Source organism: Xyrauchen texanus, chromosome 6, assembly GCF_025860055.1.
Source record: "Xyrauchen texanus isolate HMW12.3.18 chromosome 6, RBS_HiC_50CHRs, whole genome shotgun sequence".
NCBI lineage: Eukaryota > Metazoa > Chordata > Actinopteri > Cypriniformes > Catostomidae > Xyrauchen > Xyrauchen texanus.
This window is the reverse complement of record NC_068281.1, coordinates 37,598,361-37,621,401: the sequence shown is the minus strand read 5'-3', so window position 1 is coordinate 37,621,401 and position 23,041 is coordinate 37,598,361. Positions and strand designations below refer to the sequence as shown.

The 23,041-nt window shown below is 40.0% G+C and overlaps 1 protein-coding gene across 1 annotated transcript in view; it reads left to right on the top strand.

Moving 5' to 3' along the window:
* The first annotated feature begins 4,590 nt into the window (after nt 1–4,590).
* LOC127645224 (excitatory amino acid transporter 5-like) overlaps nt 4,591–23,041 on the top strand; it is a 46,963-nt gene continuing 28,512 nt past the window's right edge. Inside the window, exons 1-2 of the mRNA XM_052128771.1 lie at nt 4,591–4,890; nt 8,370–8,449. Coding sequence (XP_051984731.1) covers nt 4,756–4,890; nt 8,370–8,449 — 215 coding nt within the window. The 5' untranslated portion in view covers nt 4,591–4,755. The remainder of the gene's footprint in view (nt 4,891–8,369; nt 8,450–23,041) is intronic.

Below are 23,041 nucleotides of genomic sequence, written 5' to 3'. Positions count from 1 at the left end.
TCCCCAACCGCCTGGAGCCGTGATTATACACACCCAGTCCCTTATCAGGCTAAACAAGCCTCCGAGACGGATAAAGGCCGACTGCGGAGGATTGTGCGAGAGAGAGATAGTTTACGGACAGGTCCGTCGTGTGTGTGTGTGTTTGTCTTTAAGTTTGTAATTAAAATATTATTTGTATCGTCAAGCCGGTTCTCGCCTCCTCCTTTCCATTGAACTTCTTTACACCTTATTATATCACATTAAAAATATAAAGATGATTGACATACATTTCTGCATCACAGAAAATGTATGACTAATAAAACTTTTCAAAGGCCTCTTTCCACCTCTCCATTACATTCATTCTGCCAAAATGTTACTACAGTTGACGCTATTTAAAACAGAATTATAACAATTTATATGAAATCAGAGAGTTTCTAACCACCAAATATATCCATATTCATACAGGATAAACTACTGTTTGGATCATCACAACAGTATTTAACATAATTAAATCCACAGCAGAAAGCACAGCGGCTGTTAGGGCATAAAAACCTGTTCACTAAAACCTTTTCTTCGCTGTAATAACTTGTTCATATCGCACTCATAATGATGCCGAAGATGTAATTTAGTGATACGTTTTTGCATTGTAGGGATGTACATGCAGATTTCAGATATAAAATTGTTGATTGAAGGACTAATGTTTATACAGAAATGAGATGATTTCCTATTAAGTCAATAGGTACATTGGAATGTTTGGGCATAGCAATATGGCAGAGCAGTGGCTTCACTGATATGACATCATCAGTTAACCGGTTCTATATATATCAGTGTAAATAACCAATATCAAACACCTGTGCTCATAAATTCATGCAATATTGATTACTGAATATCCCAATAAGGCTGTCAAAGGGCTTTGAAGACTATCCATGTGTAACACATCTTAGAAATGCTAAAATTGTATTAACCTATTAGGTTTAGTTAGGAACTTTACATAGCGCAGGCCAATAGGTTCTGTTCCCGACACTCCTCTACGTAAACTGATCAAGCAATTACACCCTTCTGTCATAACGTATAAAACTGGTACTCACCACAACAGCTTCGACTCAAGTCTAGCAGTGTGGCCTTGCAAAGCATTAACCCTCCTCCTCCCCAGCGCCCCAGGTCTAGATCTCCTTTACGTAGAGGGGGTTGTTAAGAGATTTTGTTCAGAAGCAGCAGCATGTCTCTCTTGTCTCATATCCAGCATGTTTCAAACAGCAGAAGCATATTGACTAATACAGGTCAGGAGCCCATTTGACTGACACATGTTTTTCACCTAAGGGAGCACTACTCTATGAAATGTTACTTTCATTAAGCATCCCTGAGGACACATACAGTACCAACACATTTTCTCTTCTTTCTGCTCTCTCTCTCTCTCTCTCTCTCTCTCTCTCTCTCTCTCTCTCTCGCTCTCTCTCTCACCATTGGCTGCTCCCCACAATGTCAGAGGTTTCAGGTTTTATGCTCCTCGTGAGGACATTTAGTCCACAAAATACGCATACCCCACCACCCCCAATTACACAGAATGCAGTCTTAAAGTTGAGTATAATTATTTTGTTTTTGATTTATTTTTGTTCATCTCCAATATTACCACTTAGACTTGTCACTAAAAATTACATATCATTGACTCTAAATGTATTGCTTCCCCACTGTTACATGAAGCTTTATCCTTGTGTTTTGTAATGCTTCAGTACTCTACAAGAAGACTCACAGGTCTTTTCACCAGATGACTTGCATGACATGTTCACAAAAAGAAAACACAAAAAAGAATCACATGTGGCCAATTTGTGACGGCTTTTTACACCTTCATTGTTGTGTTTCAGCTTGGTACCACAGCAACACATTTGTCAAAGCAAGGCATATTGAATAGAATTGCAACCCCTAGTGAGGTCAGACAAACATTGTGCAACAGGGGAGCATTACAGCTCTCAGCAATTATGCTGGCAATTATTCTTGATCAATGACATTGCACATCCAGTCGCATTCACAGTGGTTTTATCATGTCAATTTAAATAAATTTGTATTCTTGGCAAATGTTCTCATTGCATACTCAGTCACAGGCGAGAGAGACCTGAAAATGTCTTCTCTATTTTTCTCATTTTTACGCAGTCTGACTGATACATCACAAACATTACACATGGGACACTCACATTTTTAATGAATAAAATATTGTGTTCTGCTTGTCCAATCCCAGTTAAGATCCATGAGCTAAATCCATAAGGAGGGAGGCCACAAGAAAACGTTTAACTTTTAAAAATTATTCACAGTTGTAAGCATTGTACACTCTTGAAAGCATAGACATATGCACACATGTAGACATGATGTACAAAAAACATTATTTGCTCATTTTGCTAATAGCTAAACCTTTAAACATAAATAGTAATAGTAGAATAGTATTTTTGAAGGATGTTTAAAAGATGTACAATAACATGAGATAGAAAATCATATTAGTTTTATAGAAGGCTGAATTTATTATTCATAATATGACGGTGGGTTGATATCAAAAGACCTTGATCTGATAATCCTTTGTAAAAATATGAGTAGATCATTTTACAGTGACATTGGTAGCTTGAGAATTTCTGTGTTTGCGTCATTCTGCATCTATGCCACTAGGTGTCAGTAAACATAAAAATACATTTTACTGAGAGCACCGTTAAAGGGATAAGTCACCCAAAAATGGAAATTCTTAATTTTCGAACTTGTTCAGATTTATTTTAGGATGATCAGAGACAGATTGAACACAGATATTTTGTTTCTACCAGCAGAAGTGAGAGCAGTCAAAAGTAAAAAAAATTGTATTGTTGGCACAGAGCACTTGTGAGTGTACATTCAGGTTGTCTAACAAGAGCACATTTGTAACACTTGAAAATTAGTTACTGTATATGTTACCACATGATGCATTTTTTTGCTTACCTGTCAACACATTTTACAGTATATAGTCAGGAAACATTACATTGTGTTTATCCATGCAATTTCAAGGTCGTTAATTACAATACTTGACTGTTGAAATGCAGACAATCATTAATATGGTGATACATTTAGTTTACACAGTCAGAAGTAATGTTTGAAGATTTCATAAATGCAAATTTATAAAAGTAACAAGATTTGCAGTATTGCAGTTGTTGTGAATGCTTGTTAATTTGCAGGTTAACCAACAGATGCACTTATGATATTCAGTTCTCAAAGTCATACACATCTGGGATTGCATGAGGGTGAGTAAATGATGAGAGAATTTTCATCCCTTAAGAGGGCATCATCCCCCATCTTCCCCTCAATATACTGAAACATTCTAGTTAAAACTGACTGACTCTCTCATTTTAATTGAGGTCATGGCAGTCCTTATGCAGGGCAGTTTCATTCCACTTGTAGAAAAATGCAATCGGAGAGGGTCTGACCTTTTGATTGAACAAATAAAAGACAGTAAATGGAAGAGAATATTTGCTGATGTAGCCAATTCAGAGATGGGTATTATTAGGAGGCCATGATTGAGAAGGGCCCATGGGGGAATTTGGCCAGGACACCAGGGTTATACCCTTTCTCTTTACGAGAAATGCCCTGGGATTTTTAATGACCACAGAGTGTCAGGACCTCAGTTTAACATCTCATCCAAAAAAAAACTGTGCCTTTTTACAGGGGGGCATTAGAAGCACCCCCTGCTGGCCTCCCTATTATATCTTCCCGCAGCAACCTTAATTTTCCCCAGGTCTCCCATTCATGTACTGATCAGGTTCAAACCTGTTTAGCTTTAGTGGGCAGCCAGTCTTGATCTACAGGGTGTTATGGTTGCTGGCCACATCACACTGTGTAGTAGGATAGTAGGAGTATACTGTACTCTCCCTGGCCATCTGTGTTGCCCTAAAACGAATCCTTTTAATCTTGTTTTTTATCCACACATTTATGTTTTTAAGCTAAACTAAATATCGGATTTCTAATTTTCCTCTCTTTTTAAGTTTGATTTTGAGTGTAATTGTTTGTTTCCCTCTAGATGTGCATGCTCAAACTTAACATACAATATTTGAGTCATTCATTAACAAACCCTCTGTCCGCTCCTCTAAACCAATATCAGGTTTGGAGGGTTTAGGATAATAAATGATCCCATGAGTTCTGTCATTTCTTTCCTGTCTTGAACCTTGAATGCATATTGAGTTAATGGACGAGGGCAAACACTTGTGGATCTTTCTCCAATCCATGCCTACATTGGTCAACTCTGCTTAATCCCCTTGCTGTTAAACTACATTGAGTCAGGTTGGTTCTCTTTTTGTTTTTTCCATGTTTTTTTTTTTCACACATACATGCACAATCCCCTTTCCAATTGTTCAGAGATCTTTAATCCATCTTCAGATCGGCTTAATGCAGTGCGGCTCTAATAGGATCACTGGTATTAACTTCAGGGACAAAACCACCAGCTGTCACAGAGCCACCTATTGGCCAGCCTGAAGAACAGAGTCAGAGGTGTGGTGGCGCAGAATGAAGAGAGAGAAAGAGAGATAGAAGGATAGTGTGTTTTTGCCTAGAGAGTTTGATGAGTATTTGTCTCGCAAGGAGTAACCTTCTGTGGATTGACATTAAGTGCTTTTTCTTGGAGGGACTGACAATAACACCCTTTCTTCAACTGACTATACCTTCCTAATTCTAGTTATTTCCCTTTGCATGTCTCTGTCTACCCTGGACATTTGAGCCCTTGGCTCAAGGTGTTGTATGGCTGATTGACAGGGTGGTAAACGTTTTCGAGTCACCATGGCATTGGGTGCGGTGTGGAGCCGCGTTAAGAATGTGTGCCAACAGAATGGCCTCCTCATCTTGTCAGTGCTGGCCGTGGTTATTGGATGCCTGCTGGGCTTCTTCCTTCGCTCCAAACACCTCTCTGAGCAGGTTAGTATGTTATTTCTAAACCTGTTCAACCCCCTGTACCAATAACAGTCACCCTTTACTCGTCTTCTTCCATATCACTTTATTTCATGGAATCGATTAATTGATTATCTACAGTACCTCAAAGAACAAAAAAAGTTGAAAATGCTGGATCTGTTAGCTACTGAGATGTTTTCTCAAATCATTTCATGGCTCTCTAGTATTCTGTATTCTAATTGGTTAACTCTGTGGTCAAATATTTTTGTTAAATGACCTACTAAACTATAAGCAACTACCTATATGGCTGTGCTAGTATAAAGTCTCTTATTACACTCCGTGGCCTCTTTTCTCCAAATTAAATAATCTCATCTCAAATCAATATTTCATGTCCATTAATTTATTTACTTGGAAAGTAGCCATGTGATAAATGGGATAATACACAGTGAACTGGTCATTATTGCAAAACACAAAACCCATACCCTGTCGGGGTTTATTGTCCGATAAACACCAGGTGACTGTCCATTATCCCTTTCATATTCTTTCAAACCAAAAGTGAAAGATGATGAAGAAGGCTTAGAAATTGCAGGCACACAACTCAAGTCCAAATTAGCAGGGTCTCCCATAGCTGTTAGGAATGAGATCTTCATACTTCAAACATAATTAGTAAATTGGTCAGTTTTGTTTATATCCCTTCATATGATCCTTCAAGCTAGACTTTAAAGTAATGTGCCACAATCATTGATCAATTCTTTGATATAATGGACAATCAATCCTGTCCACTTAAAATTGGGTCTATTAATTTCAGTTTCTCTAGCTTTAAGAAGTGAGATCCAGCGAACTCCATCAAAATCCTCTGTGATTATGACACACTGCAAGTATCCCAGCCACCCAGTTGGCTAGAGGGGATTATCAGTCCATCACACAGAAACGCTGAAGCACTACTCCATTAAGGATCTCAAGTTAAAAATCTCATCTCATCTTCTCATCTCTCTCAAGCTGAATCGTTCTCTCCAGTCCTATCATAAGGCTCATGAACAGTGAAGCTAAGGTCACCATGACATATTTGTAGTTGGCATAGGTGAAGCTCTCTGAAATTCTCTTTGTCTTACAATATCTTTAAAGGAAATATATGGAGAATGTGTAACCTCAAATGTATGAGGTTTCATATCCATTCTTACTTGTAGTAGAAATATGGCCTTAAGTTAGAAGAACATGATATCAAACAGAAAGAAATGCTTGCAAACTTTTAAAAAGCTGCATATAAGAATTTTGCATAGGATTTATGGCATTGGAAAACTGACACATGCAAATTCTCAACAATTATTTCAGCTGGAAAGATCTGAGGGCAAAAATGGCCAAAAGTCCAAGGGAGATTCAAAGATATTTTTGTTATTTCTCTTATAAGGGATAGTTCACCAAAAAAAGAAAAATGATCTCATTATTTACTAATTGTATCACTTTAGAAGACACTAATTTAACAGCTGGAGTCGTATCGATGACGTTTATGCTGACTGTCTGTGATTTTTGGAGCTTCAAATGGGAAATCTCCATCCACTTGCATTTTAAGGAGCTAATGAGCTAAGATATTTTTCTGTTTTTCTTCAAATGTGTTCTGGTGAAGAAAGAAAGTCTTGCACACCTGGGATATCACGAGAGTGTGTAAATAATGAGAGAATTGACATTTTGGGGTGAACTATCCCTTTAACTCTCTTTTAGCGCCTAACAGTGGACATTTCACCTCGGAAATGCAGAGATACATGAAATGAACCACATTATTTTTTGGTGAAAATGTCACCACAGTTCTGTAATTTTCATAATATCAGCCTGCAGTTTTCCCAAAGTCATTGACTGCTTAGTCTTCAGAAGTTATTTTTCATTTTTTGCTTTGAGCTAGAAGGAAGTTTGCAAACATTCTGCCCCCCACACCACTGAGGCCGGCATTTAGAGGAGCATTTAAATATGTGGCACACGCTGCACTGACAACAGGCTACAAGTAAAGCAATAATCAATGTGACATTAAAATTACTACATGCCTCATTCTATGAATCCACATGAAATCAGTAAAAACCACTTGATGATGATTTAAAGTAATATATATGCAGAAGATAATGTTTAATTTGTTATGTTTACATTCTGCATTTGTGATGCTAATGCTAACATGCTATAAGAGGCCATAATATGCACCTGTTACCATCTGTTATTGTATATTATATACTTAATCTAAAACAAGATCACATGACATGGTCTTAGAAAATGTCTGGTGGATCGCCAGTTCACATCCACAGATGATGTGGCCCAGCTGTAGTATGAAGGTATTTAAGAGCCTGTACAATCTTGCCTAAAAATGTTCACGCTGGCAGCTGTTCGAACTCAAAAGAACCTTAGCCTCTTGACCGGATTTTGTTAAATATTACTCTACACCCATTTGTCCTTCGATTTCACTTGAAGTACACTGGTGCCTTAAAATTCATAAATGTTTTTATGAAAGTTGCCGATTTGAGGTATCATGAGTGACAAAGTCCGTTGGCATAAACATAGAAAACCAAGTTATTATTATTATCATAATGATAATTTTGTTCCATCCTGAGATGGTTTGAGATCACATGCAGTGTTCTCATAGACAACACTATTCCAATAGACACAAAGACCCACAATTGAAGAAGCGCACTTGATTATATTTTGAAGAGCAGACGAATGAAAAACTGTTGATGCACACATACTGCATGATGAGTTCTATAATGAGTGAACACACAGCGAATGAGACACGCTCATCACCGGCTTTTCTTTTGTCTGCTCTTCAAAATATAATTGTAAAGCAGTTCAATGGAAAGGAGGTGAGAACCGGCTAGAACTGAATGAAAAACACACATACATAAACACACAGAGCAGCTGCCTGTAATTCTCTCTCTCTCTCTCGAACCGTCGTCACCGGCCGCCTTTATCCCTTGCGCGCCCCCATCAGGCTGATTGGGGATCAAGCATGCATTGTTCCAGCCCGGCCCAGCCCTCCTCCGCTCTACAATTATCAAGTGTGCTTCTTCTAATGTGCATCTTTGTGTCTAACAGCATCTCTTTTCATATGTCACTCTGAGACATCTACATGTAAACTAAAATCAATTCGCTCTTGGACCCCCTCTGTGGACATTTCACTTGGACACATTTAATTTTCAATGTCGCAAATTTTAATTAGACAGTTTTTTATTGGTGTTGTTTTATTATTACTGAATTGTGTTGTACTTCACTATTTTCAGTCATTTTTCCAGTGTAAATGCAAAAACAATGGTCCTGATCTAAGCCTGCACCACCTGTGATGTCTATTTGGTATATTTGATTCTCTGAATGTTTTGTCACTCTCTGAAGCACTGACTCCACTTCAACCCTTGATTTCCCATCTACCATCAGATGTAGAAAAAATACTTTACCAAGAAGAGGCTGTATTCAGTATGTGTCTTATGTGTACCAAAAGAGGCTGTTAAAGCTTGTGTCATTCTGTTTTCTTAAAGGAGGTGAAGTACTTCCAGTTCCCAGGAGAGCTGCTGATGCGGATGTTGAAGATGCTCATCCTGCCTCTGGTGGTCTCCAGGTAAGTACGGTTCAGTATATCTCTGCTCCCTGTTGAGGTCCCCTTTTTCACTTTGCAAGATGCATGAATAACTTGGCTGTTTAACACTATGAATCAGGCACAAACGGTAAAAGTAAACTTAATTTAATCCTGTTCTGAAATAAGGATAGAGTCAAGGTTCTGTTAAGAATTAGGCAGTTTGCTAGGGGTTAGTTCACCCAGACTTGACATTTCTGTCATAATTTATTTCCATAGAACAAAAAAAGTTATTTTTCCCCCAGAATTTCTGGTCTGCTCTATTCCATGTCATGAAAGTAGACAGATTTATTTCATCAAGCTTGAAAAATGACTTAATACTAAATAAATACAAATAAGACTAAATAAAAGTACTAAATACAACAAAAGAATCCATATGACTTATATAGCTATATTCCAAGTATTCTGAAGACATATGATAGCTGTTACGATGAAGCAGCGAGGCAGGCAAGGAGAGAGGATCTAAATGCAGGCTTCTTTATTAGGTAAACAAACACAAAGGAAAAACCCTCGATGGGGAAACAAACATAAACTAGAAGACTCGGGCAGGGGAAACATTCCAGGCTTGACAACATACAACGTTAGACAAGGACTGGACAAAGAACCAGGGTATAAATACATAAACATAGGACAAAGGGGCCAATGAACAAACAGAACTCAAACAAGATAACAAGGTGATTAACAGAAGCAAAATGGCAAATTAACGAGGGCAGGTGCAAACAATGAACGGTGAACACGAAAGCTAACAAAGAGACTATGGAGTTACACAAGGGACAAAAGTGAAAACTAAGGAATGCAAAAGTGACAAAAATGGCAAACAAAAGGGCAACAGTGAAACAAGACAAGGTAATACATAACAATAGCTTAATGATTGAAATGAGGGTTGTTATGTGTTTGTGCAAATGTAAACATATATGGCTGGGTAAAAATATTTATTTTCCGATGAATCTAGATATCAATTCTTAATTCCAATCTTTTACGTTATGCAACAACCTTCTACAATGCAAGTGAATCACTCACATATGTGACAAAATTATGTGTCATACGACTAAAAATATCTGTGATTATCCACTGCCTGGCAAATTTTCAGATTTCACTCACCAGTGATTGAGTAGTACAGTGGCGAAGAAGTTTAGCACAGAGATCCTTTCAGTGTTGAGAGTAAAAGTTTAAGTTGACTCGTTCCGTGTAATGTGTGTCCAAAGACGGTATCCATGCAATCCATTACATGCAATCTCTTTTAATATCCTTTCTGTTCTTTACAGTAATTTGTTGATCAAAAACAACAAAGAAACATTTCATTCTAATCACAGATGCATGAAGAAGCCATTCGACTCTACTCTCGTTAATGTGCGCTCAGTCAAAACATGCTGAGACGCTCGCTGAACTGCCACTAATTTTAAAGAGACAGTACCGTTTTAGCATGCAATTAAGCATGTAAACAATAAATATATAACAATATGGATTCGAATCTAATCAGGAAATCTGTATCAATCCCCAGCCCTAAAAACATGGCACCTCATGCAGAGTGCGAGATTTGACATCAACAGCATAAAACATCACTGGTTGTTGAATGTCTTGTGACAGATCATGACACAATGTATTTTACAATTCTGAATGGAACGCAAGCATGTCTGAGATGTTAGAACCACATTATATGGAAATATAAATAACGGGGTAAATGTATTGTTTTCCTCACATCGTATGGCCTAGAGCAGGGGTGGGGAACCTTTTTTCCATTAAGGGCCATTTGAGTATTTACTAATTAAATTATTTGCAGGCGATACAATTGCTTGCAATTTCTGATTGTGGGTTGAAATTAATGTACGCATTCAGTTACGTGCTCACACACCAAAAACACTAAAAGGTCTGTGTAAAGTATTCAATGGAAAGGAGGAGGCGAGAAACCGGCTTGACAATAAATCATAGTTTAATGGTAAAAGACAACAAAAACACACATGACGGACATGTCCGCTAACGATCTCTCTCTCCCACACGGCCCTCTGCAGTCAGCCGTTAAACCTCAAGGAGGCATAATTAGCCTAATACGGGACCGGGTGTGTAGGATCACGACCCAGCCCCGCCCTCTGCCCTGCCACATTCCTCCCTTGTTCTCTCAGGCTGGGGAGCCCCCGGCCTGACGTACATCCCCCCCCCTCTTTCCCTGGGGGAGGGCGCGCCTTCCGCGCTGACTGCCGGCAGGTCATCCCCATCTACCTGGACGAGGGAGGGGACAATGGGAGGGAAACAGAAATGATTAAAATGGGAGGGTACTCCTGTAACAGTGTAGTATCCCCCCCAAAAAACTGTAAAATTTAAAAGAGGATAAAGACCAACGCAGAGTGACAGTGAGAGAGAGAGTGGAGAGAGAGATGAAAAAAAAAAAAAACTTACTCGCCAGTTCTCCGATACGCCGCAGCTTGTTCCTCGGCCACTCCTCCACCCTTTATCGGACGACAGCCGCGCCTCTCCGGGCGGATCTGAGGCAGTCCTCCAGCCCCTGGTGGACGGAACACCCCGCCGCGTTCTCGGGAACTAGAAGGGGTCTCCCCCGCCCCTGGCAGCGGTTCTCTCGGTCCAGGCGGTCGGCAGTGAGCCCCTCCCCGCTCGTGGTCGGCGGTCTTAAACCCCGCCGCGTTTCAGCGGCCGGTAGGCGGCGACTCCGCCCCTGGCAGCGGTTCTCTCGCTACAGGCGGTCGGCTAGGAGCCCCTCCTCCCCTCGCGGTCGGCGGCCATCGTCCTCGTTCAGGTGGCTGGGCTCCTCGTCCCCCGGCAGATGGCCGCGGCTGCTCCGTTAGGGTGGATGGTAGTGGCGAGAACTCTACTACGGCGTATCCCTCCTCCTTCCCGGGCTTCGGCACCAATGTAAAGTATTCAATGGAAAGGAGGAGGCGAGAACCGGCTTGACAATATAAATCATCGTTTAATGGTAAACGTAAAAGACAACAAAAACACACATGACGGACATGTCCGCTAACAATCTCTCTCCCCCGCACGGCCCTCTGCAGTCAGCCTTTAAACCTCACGGAGGCATAATTAGCCTAATACAGGACCAGGTGTGTAGGATCACGACCCGGCCCCGCCCTCCGCCCTGCCACAGTCTGTCTCTCATACAATATTTTGTGTTGTTCAGTGGCGGGCCGTGTATTTAAAGTTTAGGCCTTCAGTGTGATTCATGCCATTAAGAAAACACAGTTTCACAATGAATAAGACACCCTATGTCTTTGAGCATCATACATTATGTCACATGTAACTAGTAATACAAATTTACATTTTAAAAACACATCCACGCACTAAAGTCAGAACTTGAAACAACACTTAATGCTCAAGCAAGCCTTATTTTAACTGCAGCAAGACTCGTCTCCAAAACAGACATTCAAAAATCATAATTTTCATATGAATCTATCAAGGAGGTCTATAATACCTGGAAAAATATATCTAATAATATTTAAATGATTTAAATTGTTGCTTGCAATACATTTCATTTCGTCAAGGTTCACGGTTATGCTGTGTTCCATTCAAGTTGGATGTGGAATATTCCTACTTGATATCTCCGACCATAAATGTTTTCCATTCCCCGATATTCAGAACTGTAACTCTCCTGTTAGCTTAGCAGGGGTTTGACCTTGGAGATGTCTCCTAGCAACCCAACTGATAAACAATGCTGCAGCGCTAACATTTGTGCTTCAGGTGTACGATTATCAAAAGAGATTATAATGTTTTATACACCGGTTTCTGCAGGAGTTCGTTAAACAAGCTTTAATATCATGTAATGTGGAAACAAACTGAGTGTCGACATGTTTGTGTGACATCATGCACCTGCATCTCGGCCAAATTGAAAAGTTGAGAATTTCTGCACGAGCCTTCAAGTTGAAATACTGAGTTCAAGATGCATTCCATTGCACTTTTCCTATTAGAAAGTTGTAAAATACGACTTTCCGAGTTGAATGGAAAGCAGCACTACTTTTCAAAACTTGATTTGACACGAAATACTCAAGCAGCCGAATTTACACTTAGAAACTCCTGATTTTGCTGTAACAATGCAAAAAGCACTTACCAATTTACTTGAAGTGAATATCAGTCCTTTCCTGTTTAATTAATCAATTACACGATCATGCAGAACATCTCATGTTTTTAAATCCATTAAATCTCTTTCTCAACGGCGATAGCGGCAGTTATGAGAATCTCACGCTTTTCGATTTCAAATTACATCACTTAAAGTGTGATTGCGTCACTCAAGGCCAGCTAAAAGGCCTCCACCGTTACATATCCTAAAGACCACACCCACCTAGAACAAATCAATCAATCTGATTGGCTGATGAATCTGTCAATCTGACTTTAGTTGCCCATTCATTTGACTGTTAAGGGATTCTGTGGAAATTCTGAAGGTCTGATGGGTGGAGCTCAAACTCATGCGCTGCTTCGTGCATGTGATTTGTGAAACAGTTGTCAAACTTCGATTGTAAGCGTCAATGACTAAATTCTGACTGGATAAACGTTTCATTTTTCTCTATTGGTTTGTAGATTCATTAAGAGAGGAAAGCAATTACAAATACATAGGCAAAAATGTGATTGAGAATCAAAGGATGAAAAGGTGTTTATCAGATGCTTCAGTTGTTTAACGTTACTAGAAATAATGTGGACTTCTAGAAGTGCTACTGTAGGTTAAGATTGGATTGGAATTGGAAGCCTCTGTTCACCTGCTGTTTGTGAAACTAAACCCAAATGTGGAATAGTCGAACCACATGATCAAATTCTGCCTGTGTTTTGTAAGAACAAGCTACACTACTTGCATTATCTGAAACAGCAAAGATCCTCTCCAACACACATAATTCCCATTACCGAACGGAAGTCTAGGTCAGTGTTCCAGACGCCCTCTACACGCTCACTAGCAAGAAAGGTTAACATGGATCCACAGCCAAGAAGCATTCACCACATGAGTGTCAGGCTTGTCAATTACCTCTAATCTGAGCAAGCCAAGGGCCAACTGCACATGCAGGGTAGTCATGACGTCCACTATTAAGGAAGAAAGTATTTCCAAATGCTCAGAATGGACATTGACTAAAGAGTGCAGTTTGATCTACTGTATGTTGACCTATATGTTAGAGTTTGAACTATGGTTTAAAGACAAAAGCATAGGAACGCATGTAATTTTACAATATATTTGGGTCATGGGAATCAATCTCGTCACATGCAGCATTGCAGACATGAGATGCTATGCTCAAGTATCTGGCATTTAAAAATGTTTTTGGCTTGTTTAAAGTGAAAAATATAAATAAAAAAGACATATTAATCAAATGGTATGCAAGGGCTTAGGGGCCAGACCGGGGTCTGCATTTTGACCTCCTTTCTTCGCCATCTGCCTTCCAGCATCAGCGGAAATGAGATTATCTGATGAGCATGGAAGCCACAATCAAAGGCAGTCCTGCTCTTTCTGATCCCTCTGTGCATTTGTTTCAGTACTGATGCTGATCTTTAATCAATGGCCATGCAGATTTTCTGCACAGGAATGCAGAAAGGAAAAATCATGTTCCACTGAAAAGGCTTTTTTCTCAGGCACAGTGTATGATATTATAGCTCTGAGCTCATGGGAATGCGATAGTGTAATGCACTTTATTCTGAATCTGAACCATCTGGATACAAAGACAGTCAAATCCCACAACTGAGCTGTGATCTCTTTCAAGGCTGTGATAGCACCTGCAGACATACATAGTTATAGATAAAAATGCATTTACCAATAAAGAATACTTTGTGGTTTTGAAGTTATTCAGTAAACTCTGTAACAAACATAATTACATAATTTAAACACCTGCATATGATAACACGTCCCAGAGCAGGAACGTTTTGCCCGTTTGCAAGTGTTTTTGGGTGTTTCTTCAATCATGGCCACTATGGCATATTTCCAACACAGTGTCTTTCCCACCACATCTTAAAGGGAATGAAAATTCTCTATATTTTTACTCACCCTCAGATGTGTATGACTTTATTTCTTCTGCAGAACACAAAAAAAGATTTTTAGAAGATTGCAAGTGAATGGTGACCAGAACTTTGAAGCTCAAAAAAGCACATAAAAGCAGCATAAATGTAATCAATACGAGTCCAGTGGTTTAATCCACGTCTTTCGAAGTGATATAATAGGTGTGGGTAAAAAAACAGATCAATATTTAAGTATTTTTTTTTACTATAAATCTTTTCTTCACTTTCACTTCCACACGCTTTTTTTGTATTTATTTTGCTGTTTGAGTTCTTCTTGCATATCATCTCCTACTGGTCGGGCTAGTCAAAGGTGGAGATTTATAATAAAAAAGGACTTAAATATTGATCTGTTCCTACCCACACCTATCATGTCACTTCAGAAGACATGGAATTGTAACGATTGAGGACTGAGGCTGACAAAGGTTGAGGATCCAAGTGCAGTTAACTTTATTTATACGAATGGAAAGAAACAGAGATGAACAAACAAAACTACCACGATGGGCAAAAATGAAAACAAAACACTGGAACTGGGAACACAGGCATTGGAACGAACATCACCAACATACAACCACGTTCACAAACAATCAACAAAAGACAGGGACTAAACCAAAAACCAGGATATATATACATGAACATAGAACTAAGGGGCCAATGAACAAACAGAACACCAAACAAGATAACAAGGGAAGCAAAAGGCAAACTTAACAAGGGCAGGTGAAAACAATGAACAGTGAACACGAGGGCTGACAGGAAGACTATGGAGGTACAAGGGTGACAAAAGTGAAAACTAAGGAATAACAAAAGTGACAAAATTACAAACAAAGGGCAACAGTGAGACAAGACAGGGTAACCGTTACAGGAATAAACCACTGGAGTCATATGAATTACTTTTATGATGCCTTTATGTGCTTTTTGGACCATCAGAGTTCTAGCCATTGTTCACTTGCATTGTATGAACCTACAGAGCTGACATATTCTTCTAAAATAGTGTTTGTGTTCTGCAAAAGAAAGAAAGTCATACATTGCTGGGATGGCATGAGGGTGAGAAAGTTATGTGAGAATTTTCATTTTTGAGTGAACTTTCCCTAATTGAGCCCTAATGGATTGTTAAATCATGGCTTTCTGTTTTTTTTTTTTTTTTTGTAAACATTTCTGAAATATTATGGCAGAGTCTTTTGGTTTGCTGAGGCTAATCTCATATCTTGTATTTTATGTATCTTAAAAACACAAAATAGAATAGTATTTTTACTTTTTTGCATAATTTGACAAAATTACAGCAAAATTACAAATGATGCACATAAAAATTCTCTGTTCATAAATTATATTTATTCTCTTCAAACATGACTTGCCTCATATTTCATGTTAAGCTCTTGACTGACACTTTTGTCTTTTTGGTAACCAAATACATCATTGTTGGTGATTTTTTTATTCAAAGGAATATTGTTTAATATGAAATAAAATCAACCCCTGGGACATAAAAGTGCCTGAAGTTGAAGAATTACTTATTTAGAAGTGATTACACTAAAACTGTATAAGTAACAAAATGTGATTGGATTAGCATATGAGACAACTGATGTAGCTCATTGGTTTATAGGTGCTTTAGATGTACTACCTTTAATAAAGCTGAACCTTTTGAGCCCCAGTCAACTCTAAATTTCCAGTTGTTTTGAGTTTACATTTTAATACAAAGACTTGATGATCAGAATGAGAATCTGCAGAGAGCATGACGCAGGACAGATAATCATCTCATCTGTTAAAAATGTCTACTGGAAGACATATTTTAATTCTTCATGTGGTTATGACAGGACATTGTGGAATGATTTCATCTATATGGAAAAAAATCAATCAACCTTTTGGAGGATTATTTTCTTCTGTCATGATGTATCTCATATAGTGACTGATTGATGAGATTTTTGAGATTATGTTTTACAGTATCTTTACAGTACTCACCAACCTTAAAAAACTGGTTCAAGATTGGAACATGGCTCCATGTAACCCGCACACACAAACACAAGACGAGACAGTCACAGTGTCGGAGGAAACTGCTTTATTCCAACAAAGCAGGCAACAGTACAAAAACAGGGCAAATCCAGTGAAGAATGGTCAGGGTGAGCATTAAGTCGAAGCCGGGGTATCAAGATAGGGTAAAGGGGCAAATCCAGGAGAGAGTGGTCAACGAGAGCGTAGGGTCAAAGCCGGGGTAAACAGAATCAGAAAGACAGGTAAGACTAAACAGGGGAGCTAGGGGAGCTGGCAAGCTAAGGGGTAAACAAGAGGAGTTCAAAACTAGACGAGACTAGCGGAGGGCAAGGACACGGGAAACTAAACACAATAACTAACAGGAGTGAGACGAATGTGCTGTGGTATTTATCGAGGCGAGTGCAGGTGTAAACAATGATGTGGTGATTGAGATGAGTGCAGGTGTATATAATGTTCTGGCGATTGGGAGCGGGCATGTGAGCCCGAGGGGGGAGATAGTGTACGAGCAGGAGAGCTCGTAGGAGCAAAACGAGCGTGCGAGCTCGAGGGCGCAAAACGAGTGTGCGAGCTCGAGGGGGCGGAACGAGCGTGCGAGCTCGAGGGGGCGGAACGAGCGTGCGAGCTCGAGGGAGCAAAACGAGCGTCGCGAGCTCGAGGAGCAAAACGGCGTGGGAGCTCGAGGGAGCAAAGCGGCGTGGAGCTCGAGGGAGCAAAACGAGCGTGGGAGCTCGAGGGAGCAAAACGAGCGTGGGAGCTCGAGGGAGCAAAACGAGCGTGGGAGCTCGAGGGAGCAAAACGAGCGTGGGAGCTCGAGGGAGCAAAACGAGCGTGGGAGCTCGAGGGGGCGGAACGAGCGTGGGAGCTCGAGGGGGCGGAGCGAGGGAGCGGGGTTCGTGACACTCCATAAGGATGGAAAGTAAAATACACCTCTAATATTTGAAGTTGCAGATGTTAATTTCTTGTGCAGTCTTAAAATAATTCCTACAAAACTGCAGTAAATATACTTGCCCGATTGATAAAACACTGCCAGGCACTTGGGTGAATCTCATCAAACCTGTCAAGAGCATGCCTAGGTCATATTTCACACCAAATAAATAAATAAGAACAAATATGCTTAATTGTCATGAAAATATTCTTATCTAATCAGTCCAAAACAAAATAATAATGTTCCTAAAGGTTTCACATTCTTTATGCAAATTATTGTATTTGCTGAAATACTGTATTCCTGCAGGCTCATGGTAAACACTTCCAACAGCTGGTTTGATTTGTCCAACCTGAGAAACATTACACCCATCTGATCTTATTGGTGTAAAGGCCCAAACTTAGAGTCTTTATCTGGACTCTCTCGTATCCAGGCAGGATTAGGCTAATGCTCTTGTCAAACAGAGGTGCTTCACAAAGCTCCAGATGGTCTGGACATCCTGCTGCCTGTCTGTATGAGAAACATATACATGGTCACACAGAAAGCGCCTTAATTTCCATCTCTGACATGAGCTCGGCACACATATACAAGTGTCAATTATATCCTGCGTGCAAAAGTGATTGTTGCTGAATTTATTCCACACACATCCAGCAGGACTGCTGCTACCAAACTGTATGTGTCCTTGGCTTGGTGAATAAACATAAATGACATGCATGTCATACACTGCCCATGAACTTTACAGCAGTGTTTCTCAACTGGTTTTGCTTTAAGATTTTCCAATGGACATCAAGTGGCAACCCAACACAGTAACATGATTGTTTATCATACATGTAAACAACATTTCTTTAAATTAAACATTGAAATGTATGAACATTTCCCCAAACTGACAATTATGTTTTTTAATCATCTTCTGAATTTCGATGGTTTCATGCAGTAGTGTAGCAGTCATTATAACCCCCGTGTTTATTTTGTTTGATTGTAGTGCAAGGGGAAAAGGTGTGGGAATTCGCAAAAGCAATGCTTTTAAGACCCAGCAGTAGCCTCAGATGGTTGCTTTAAGAGTGGGTGGAACTAATTCAAAAACGGTCATTCCATTGGCTAGCGCTCACACGTCACAGTCCCCATTTTGATTCAGCAAATCAGTTCAGGTAAACACAGTCAATGTGACTAATATTAATGAGTCTGACAGCCTGTCAGGCAGCACAACATTCAAGGAGCTGTTGACGATATCCAATCTACTGAGACAAGACAAGCGAAGTCATCTTTGACTATTGGACGTTACTGTTGTTAAATAGATGAAAACATTTTACATGTTTCGGTCTCGGAACTCTTTATTGTTACTCTTTTTCACAGAGATGCTAAATGACCAATAGTGTCTCATGTACACAGGGCTGGACTGGGACAAAAAATCGGCCCGGGCATTTTGACTAGAGACCTGCCCACCAGGTATTATTGGCAAAGCCATAAAGCCTTTGAATGAAAACAAACGCTGTTCTGACAGCGATGTACACTGTCTTGTTGGTATATATGTATCAATCTAATAAACTTAAACCTACACCATCCTCCCTATTCCGGTATTCTAAACAGTAATTAGCGGAAAACAAAAGACTGCTTGGTTAAGTTAACCTCCTCCTGAACTGTCTATCTACAACACATGGTGGAAACCTGAAATTAAGACAGAGAAGACTAGAGGTGAGACATGATCATTAATGAATATTAAAATTAATAAATGACAGATTTAGTGGTATTTTCATAAACTATTTATTTACCACATCAACAAACAGCATGGCAGCACAAAATATTTTTTTTAACATGGCAGCCTTTAAAAAGTGAAAGGAGACAGAGAAAGAAAGGTGAGAAAGAATAACACTTAATTGACTTTTTGATGGCATTTTACACAGTACTGGTACAGTATTTAGAAAATGTTGGAAAATACTGACATCATATACAGTACTTCTTAAGAAATTATGATGGGACCCTGAAAAACAGGACACAAGTAAAAAGGACAGAGAAGGGTGAGAAAGAATGGCATTTGTTGGACTTGCTCATATGATCACACTACTTGTATCTTTATTCCACAAAAATAGCTGAATCATATACAGTAGTACTTACGTAGGAACTTAAAAAGTTGCATGGTCTAGAGAACCTCTTAAAGTATGATTAGACCCTGAAAAACAACACAGAGAGGAACAACGATTAGATAAATAATAAAATCTATTAAGGACAGATTGGGATTGAATTGTATCACCAAAGACTATTTACTCACTGCATCAATAAAAAGTCACCCGCAACACTTCCACAGCAGCAACACTGAACATATCTTAACATATGGAATATGGAAACCTTTAAGAAGTGAAAGGACAGACAGCGAAGGGTGAGAAAGAATTGCACTTAATGGATTTTTTCAGACGATGACACTACTGGTATGTTTACTCTAGAGAAATGGTTGAATCATATTCTATATAGTACTTACTTAAAATGAACCCACTTCAGGCTTCCAAAATTGACTGACAGTCTGAAACGAAACAATGACAGATTAAGGCTGTAAGAAAACTCTCATATTTATATTATCTAATATTTATTCTATCTACTGTCTTATGCATTAAAACCTATTAAAATGGACACATTCTAAGCATTTTCTGAGCACGTGACTTGTTTGAAGCGAAGATAGATACAAAACCTATTCATTTGACTGTACTTTTAGGCAATAACAATAAAGTTGAATTTAATCTTAACTGAAACATAATTAGGAATGTTTTGATAATTTTATTTCACCCCACCAGGTTACAAAAGCAGCTTTCTCAGCAGGTCACTCTTCTCAGCTACCCTGTCAATGACCATGTCGGAGTCCAATGACATAAGAATGTCCTTTTCAGTGGCCATCAGCATAAACATCTCAAGCCTGTTTCCAGACAGGCTGCTTCGAGTCTGCTTTTAATGAATTTGAGTGTAGAGAATGTTCTTTCACAGGCAACCTGAGTGAGAGAGAGGGTCAGCAGGTACTTGTATGCCAGCCCAAGGAGACAGTAGGCATCAGACAGCATGTTGAACCACCTGAGAATTTGATAGCAGCACAGTGGGCAATTTTTGCAAGAATCACAGCTTTTGGTCACAATTTCACTTTCTTCGTCCCATTCTTCAGATCTATCCTTTGCTGTTCTGGTCCTGTAGTCATCTACATGTGATGTCTTAAGCCTTTCCCACTGTCCAGCAAAACTTTTCAGTTCTGACTGAAGGTTATTTACTGTAGCCCTGCTGTCAAATTTCAGGAGACATGTGCTGAGGTTTTGAAGTGCATTACTAGGAAGAGAAACTGTTCTGACCTGGCTAAACTTCCTGGGGTCCAACCATGCCAAATCCAAGAACAAGAGGGCCATTTGTGACAAATCGTCTGTGGATTGCTACAATAACTGTGTCCAGGATGGTGTTGTGCACTTTCACCTCATATGTTTTCTCAGCATTGATTTGCAACTCATCTTCAGTCATCTCTCCGGCCATGCGTTTTCTCTTCTTGGCTCTCTTTTCAGGTAGTGCAGCCTCCACTTCCATGTCTGTGTTGTCCTCCCTCTCCTCGAGTTTCTGATTTGTCTGTTTCACAAATGTGTCTGCAGCTGCCTTCACAGTTGGGAAGTCCCTGGCGATACTTTTGAGGCTATCTTGTGTGGCAGTCACCATATGATGGGCAGAGAGAATGTCCATCCCCGTTGACTGGAGGTACTTCGACAGAGGAGTTGTTTGCTCAAACACTCTAAGAAATATCTGTGCTGTTAAGACAGTTTTATGCTTCAAGAGACACTCTTTAAAGCCTTGTGCTTTGGCACGAACAGCTGGCTTTTCTTTTTCCTTCTTTTCAATGGCTTCCAGCGTGAGCACTACATCAATGAAGAGGCCATCATCTGGTTTTCCAAAATGTCCAAAGATTTTTTTGGAGGACATCATGCTTGGCCCACCACCGTGTCTCACCTATTGGACTGAGGCGTCTGTGTCTTGTCTCTTCTTGGGTTTGTTTCTCCCACAGATTAACCCTGTGATAGGACTCCTTGATGAACACAGCTATGTCATTAAGTAAATTAAAGAGTGATCCACTTTCAATGACACTTTGTGTTGTGTCAGCAAGCACAAGATTAAGTATGTGTGCATAGCACCACACATGCACATGAGTTGGAGACTGGGCAGTCATAAGTGCTGAAAAGCCTTTGTACTGGCCCTGCATATTTGAAGCACCATCTGTTGCATTCCCAATGCACATGGCCTTGTCCAGATTCAGATGCTGTAAAACTCCAGAAAGCAAGTTTACAAAGTACTGCCCCGTGGATGCTTCGCACCTCACTATGGAGACAAGCCTCTCCTGCACAGCCTCAGTAACATACCTGATAATTACTGAACACTGATCATAACCTGTGATGTTTTGTGTTGTGTCCAGCTGAACAGAGAACATCCCAGCTCTCTGGACATCACTGGTGATGCTCTCTTGAATGAAATGGCCAATTGCATCAATCACTGAGTTGACAGTTGTTTTGGAGAGTAGGGTGACGAGAGACCCTCTACCTCTTGATCCACCTGGACTGATGCAACTTCTTGCTTTTCTCAATGCAGTCATTCAAATGTTCTCTAAGGCACATATCATACTTGCCTAATAACACAATCAATTCCAGAAAGTTACCATGATCGATAGTGTTATCACCCAAAGTGTATGCAGCCTCATTCTCCACATGCCTATAGCTGAGTCCCTCTTCCCTAGTACTTTGACCACGTCCACTATACGCTCCAAAACTTGCCGTCTCTTTTTCACTTGTGCTCTGTGAGCTGACAACTGACTGCCAGCAAACAAGCTGCTGATGTTGCCTTTTGAGCACCTTAAGAAAAAGCTTCAGCACAGGTCTGGTGTGTAGTGTTCTTTTCATGCTCCTCTGTGCGCAGATGTACATGTCGCCAGTCACTCATGCCTGTTATAAATGCGCTGGTGTCAGTCCGCCTTGTAAATGCCAGACACACAAAGCAGAACAATAAATGGCGTTCTTTGCAATAAGTAAGCCACTTCCTGCTGGTGCCATCTTTACGGCTGAACACCCTCATCACAACTGCATTGCTGGTGTTCTGCTGTGGGTGGTAATCTAAGAATGCCTGTAATATGGCGGGTTCAGGGCGAGCAAAGTAATCTATGCCCTGGCTCTCACTCTCCTGGTCTTCCAACTCTCTCTCTTGCTCAGTCTCTTTCTCTTGCTCCATCTCTCTCTCCTGCTCTTGCATTTCTCTCTCCTGCTCTTGCATCTCTCTCTCTCCTGCACCATCTCTCTCTCCTGCTTTTGCATTTCTCTCTCCTGCTCTTGCATTTCTCTCTCCTGCACCATCTCTCTCTCCTGCTCTTGCATTTCTCTCTCCTGCTCTTGCATTTCTCTCTCCTGCTCCATCTCTCTCTCCTCCTCTTGCATCTCTCTCTCCTGCTCCATCTCTCTCTCCTGCCCTGCTTGTGATGATGGATCAACCTGGTGTAACATGTAAGGATTGGCACAATTTGTTGAGATTTTGGGGAGTTCCTCAATAACAAGGTGACCAAAGACTACAATAATCAGTGATAAAATTGCCTAATTACTGTTTAATAATATCAAACATAAATGAAATATAATTAATATTATCAATTTAACAATAATGTACCAAATGCAATATGTTTATTTTTAACCTTTAATTATTAAAGGTTA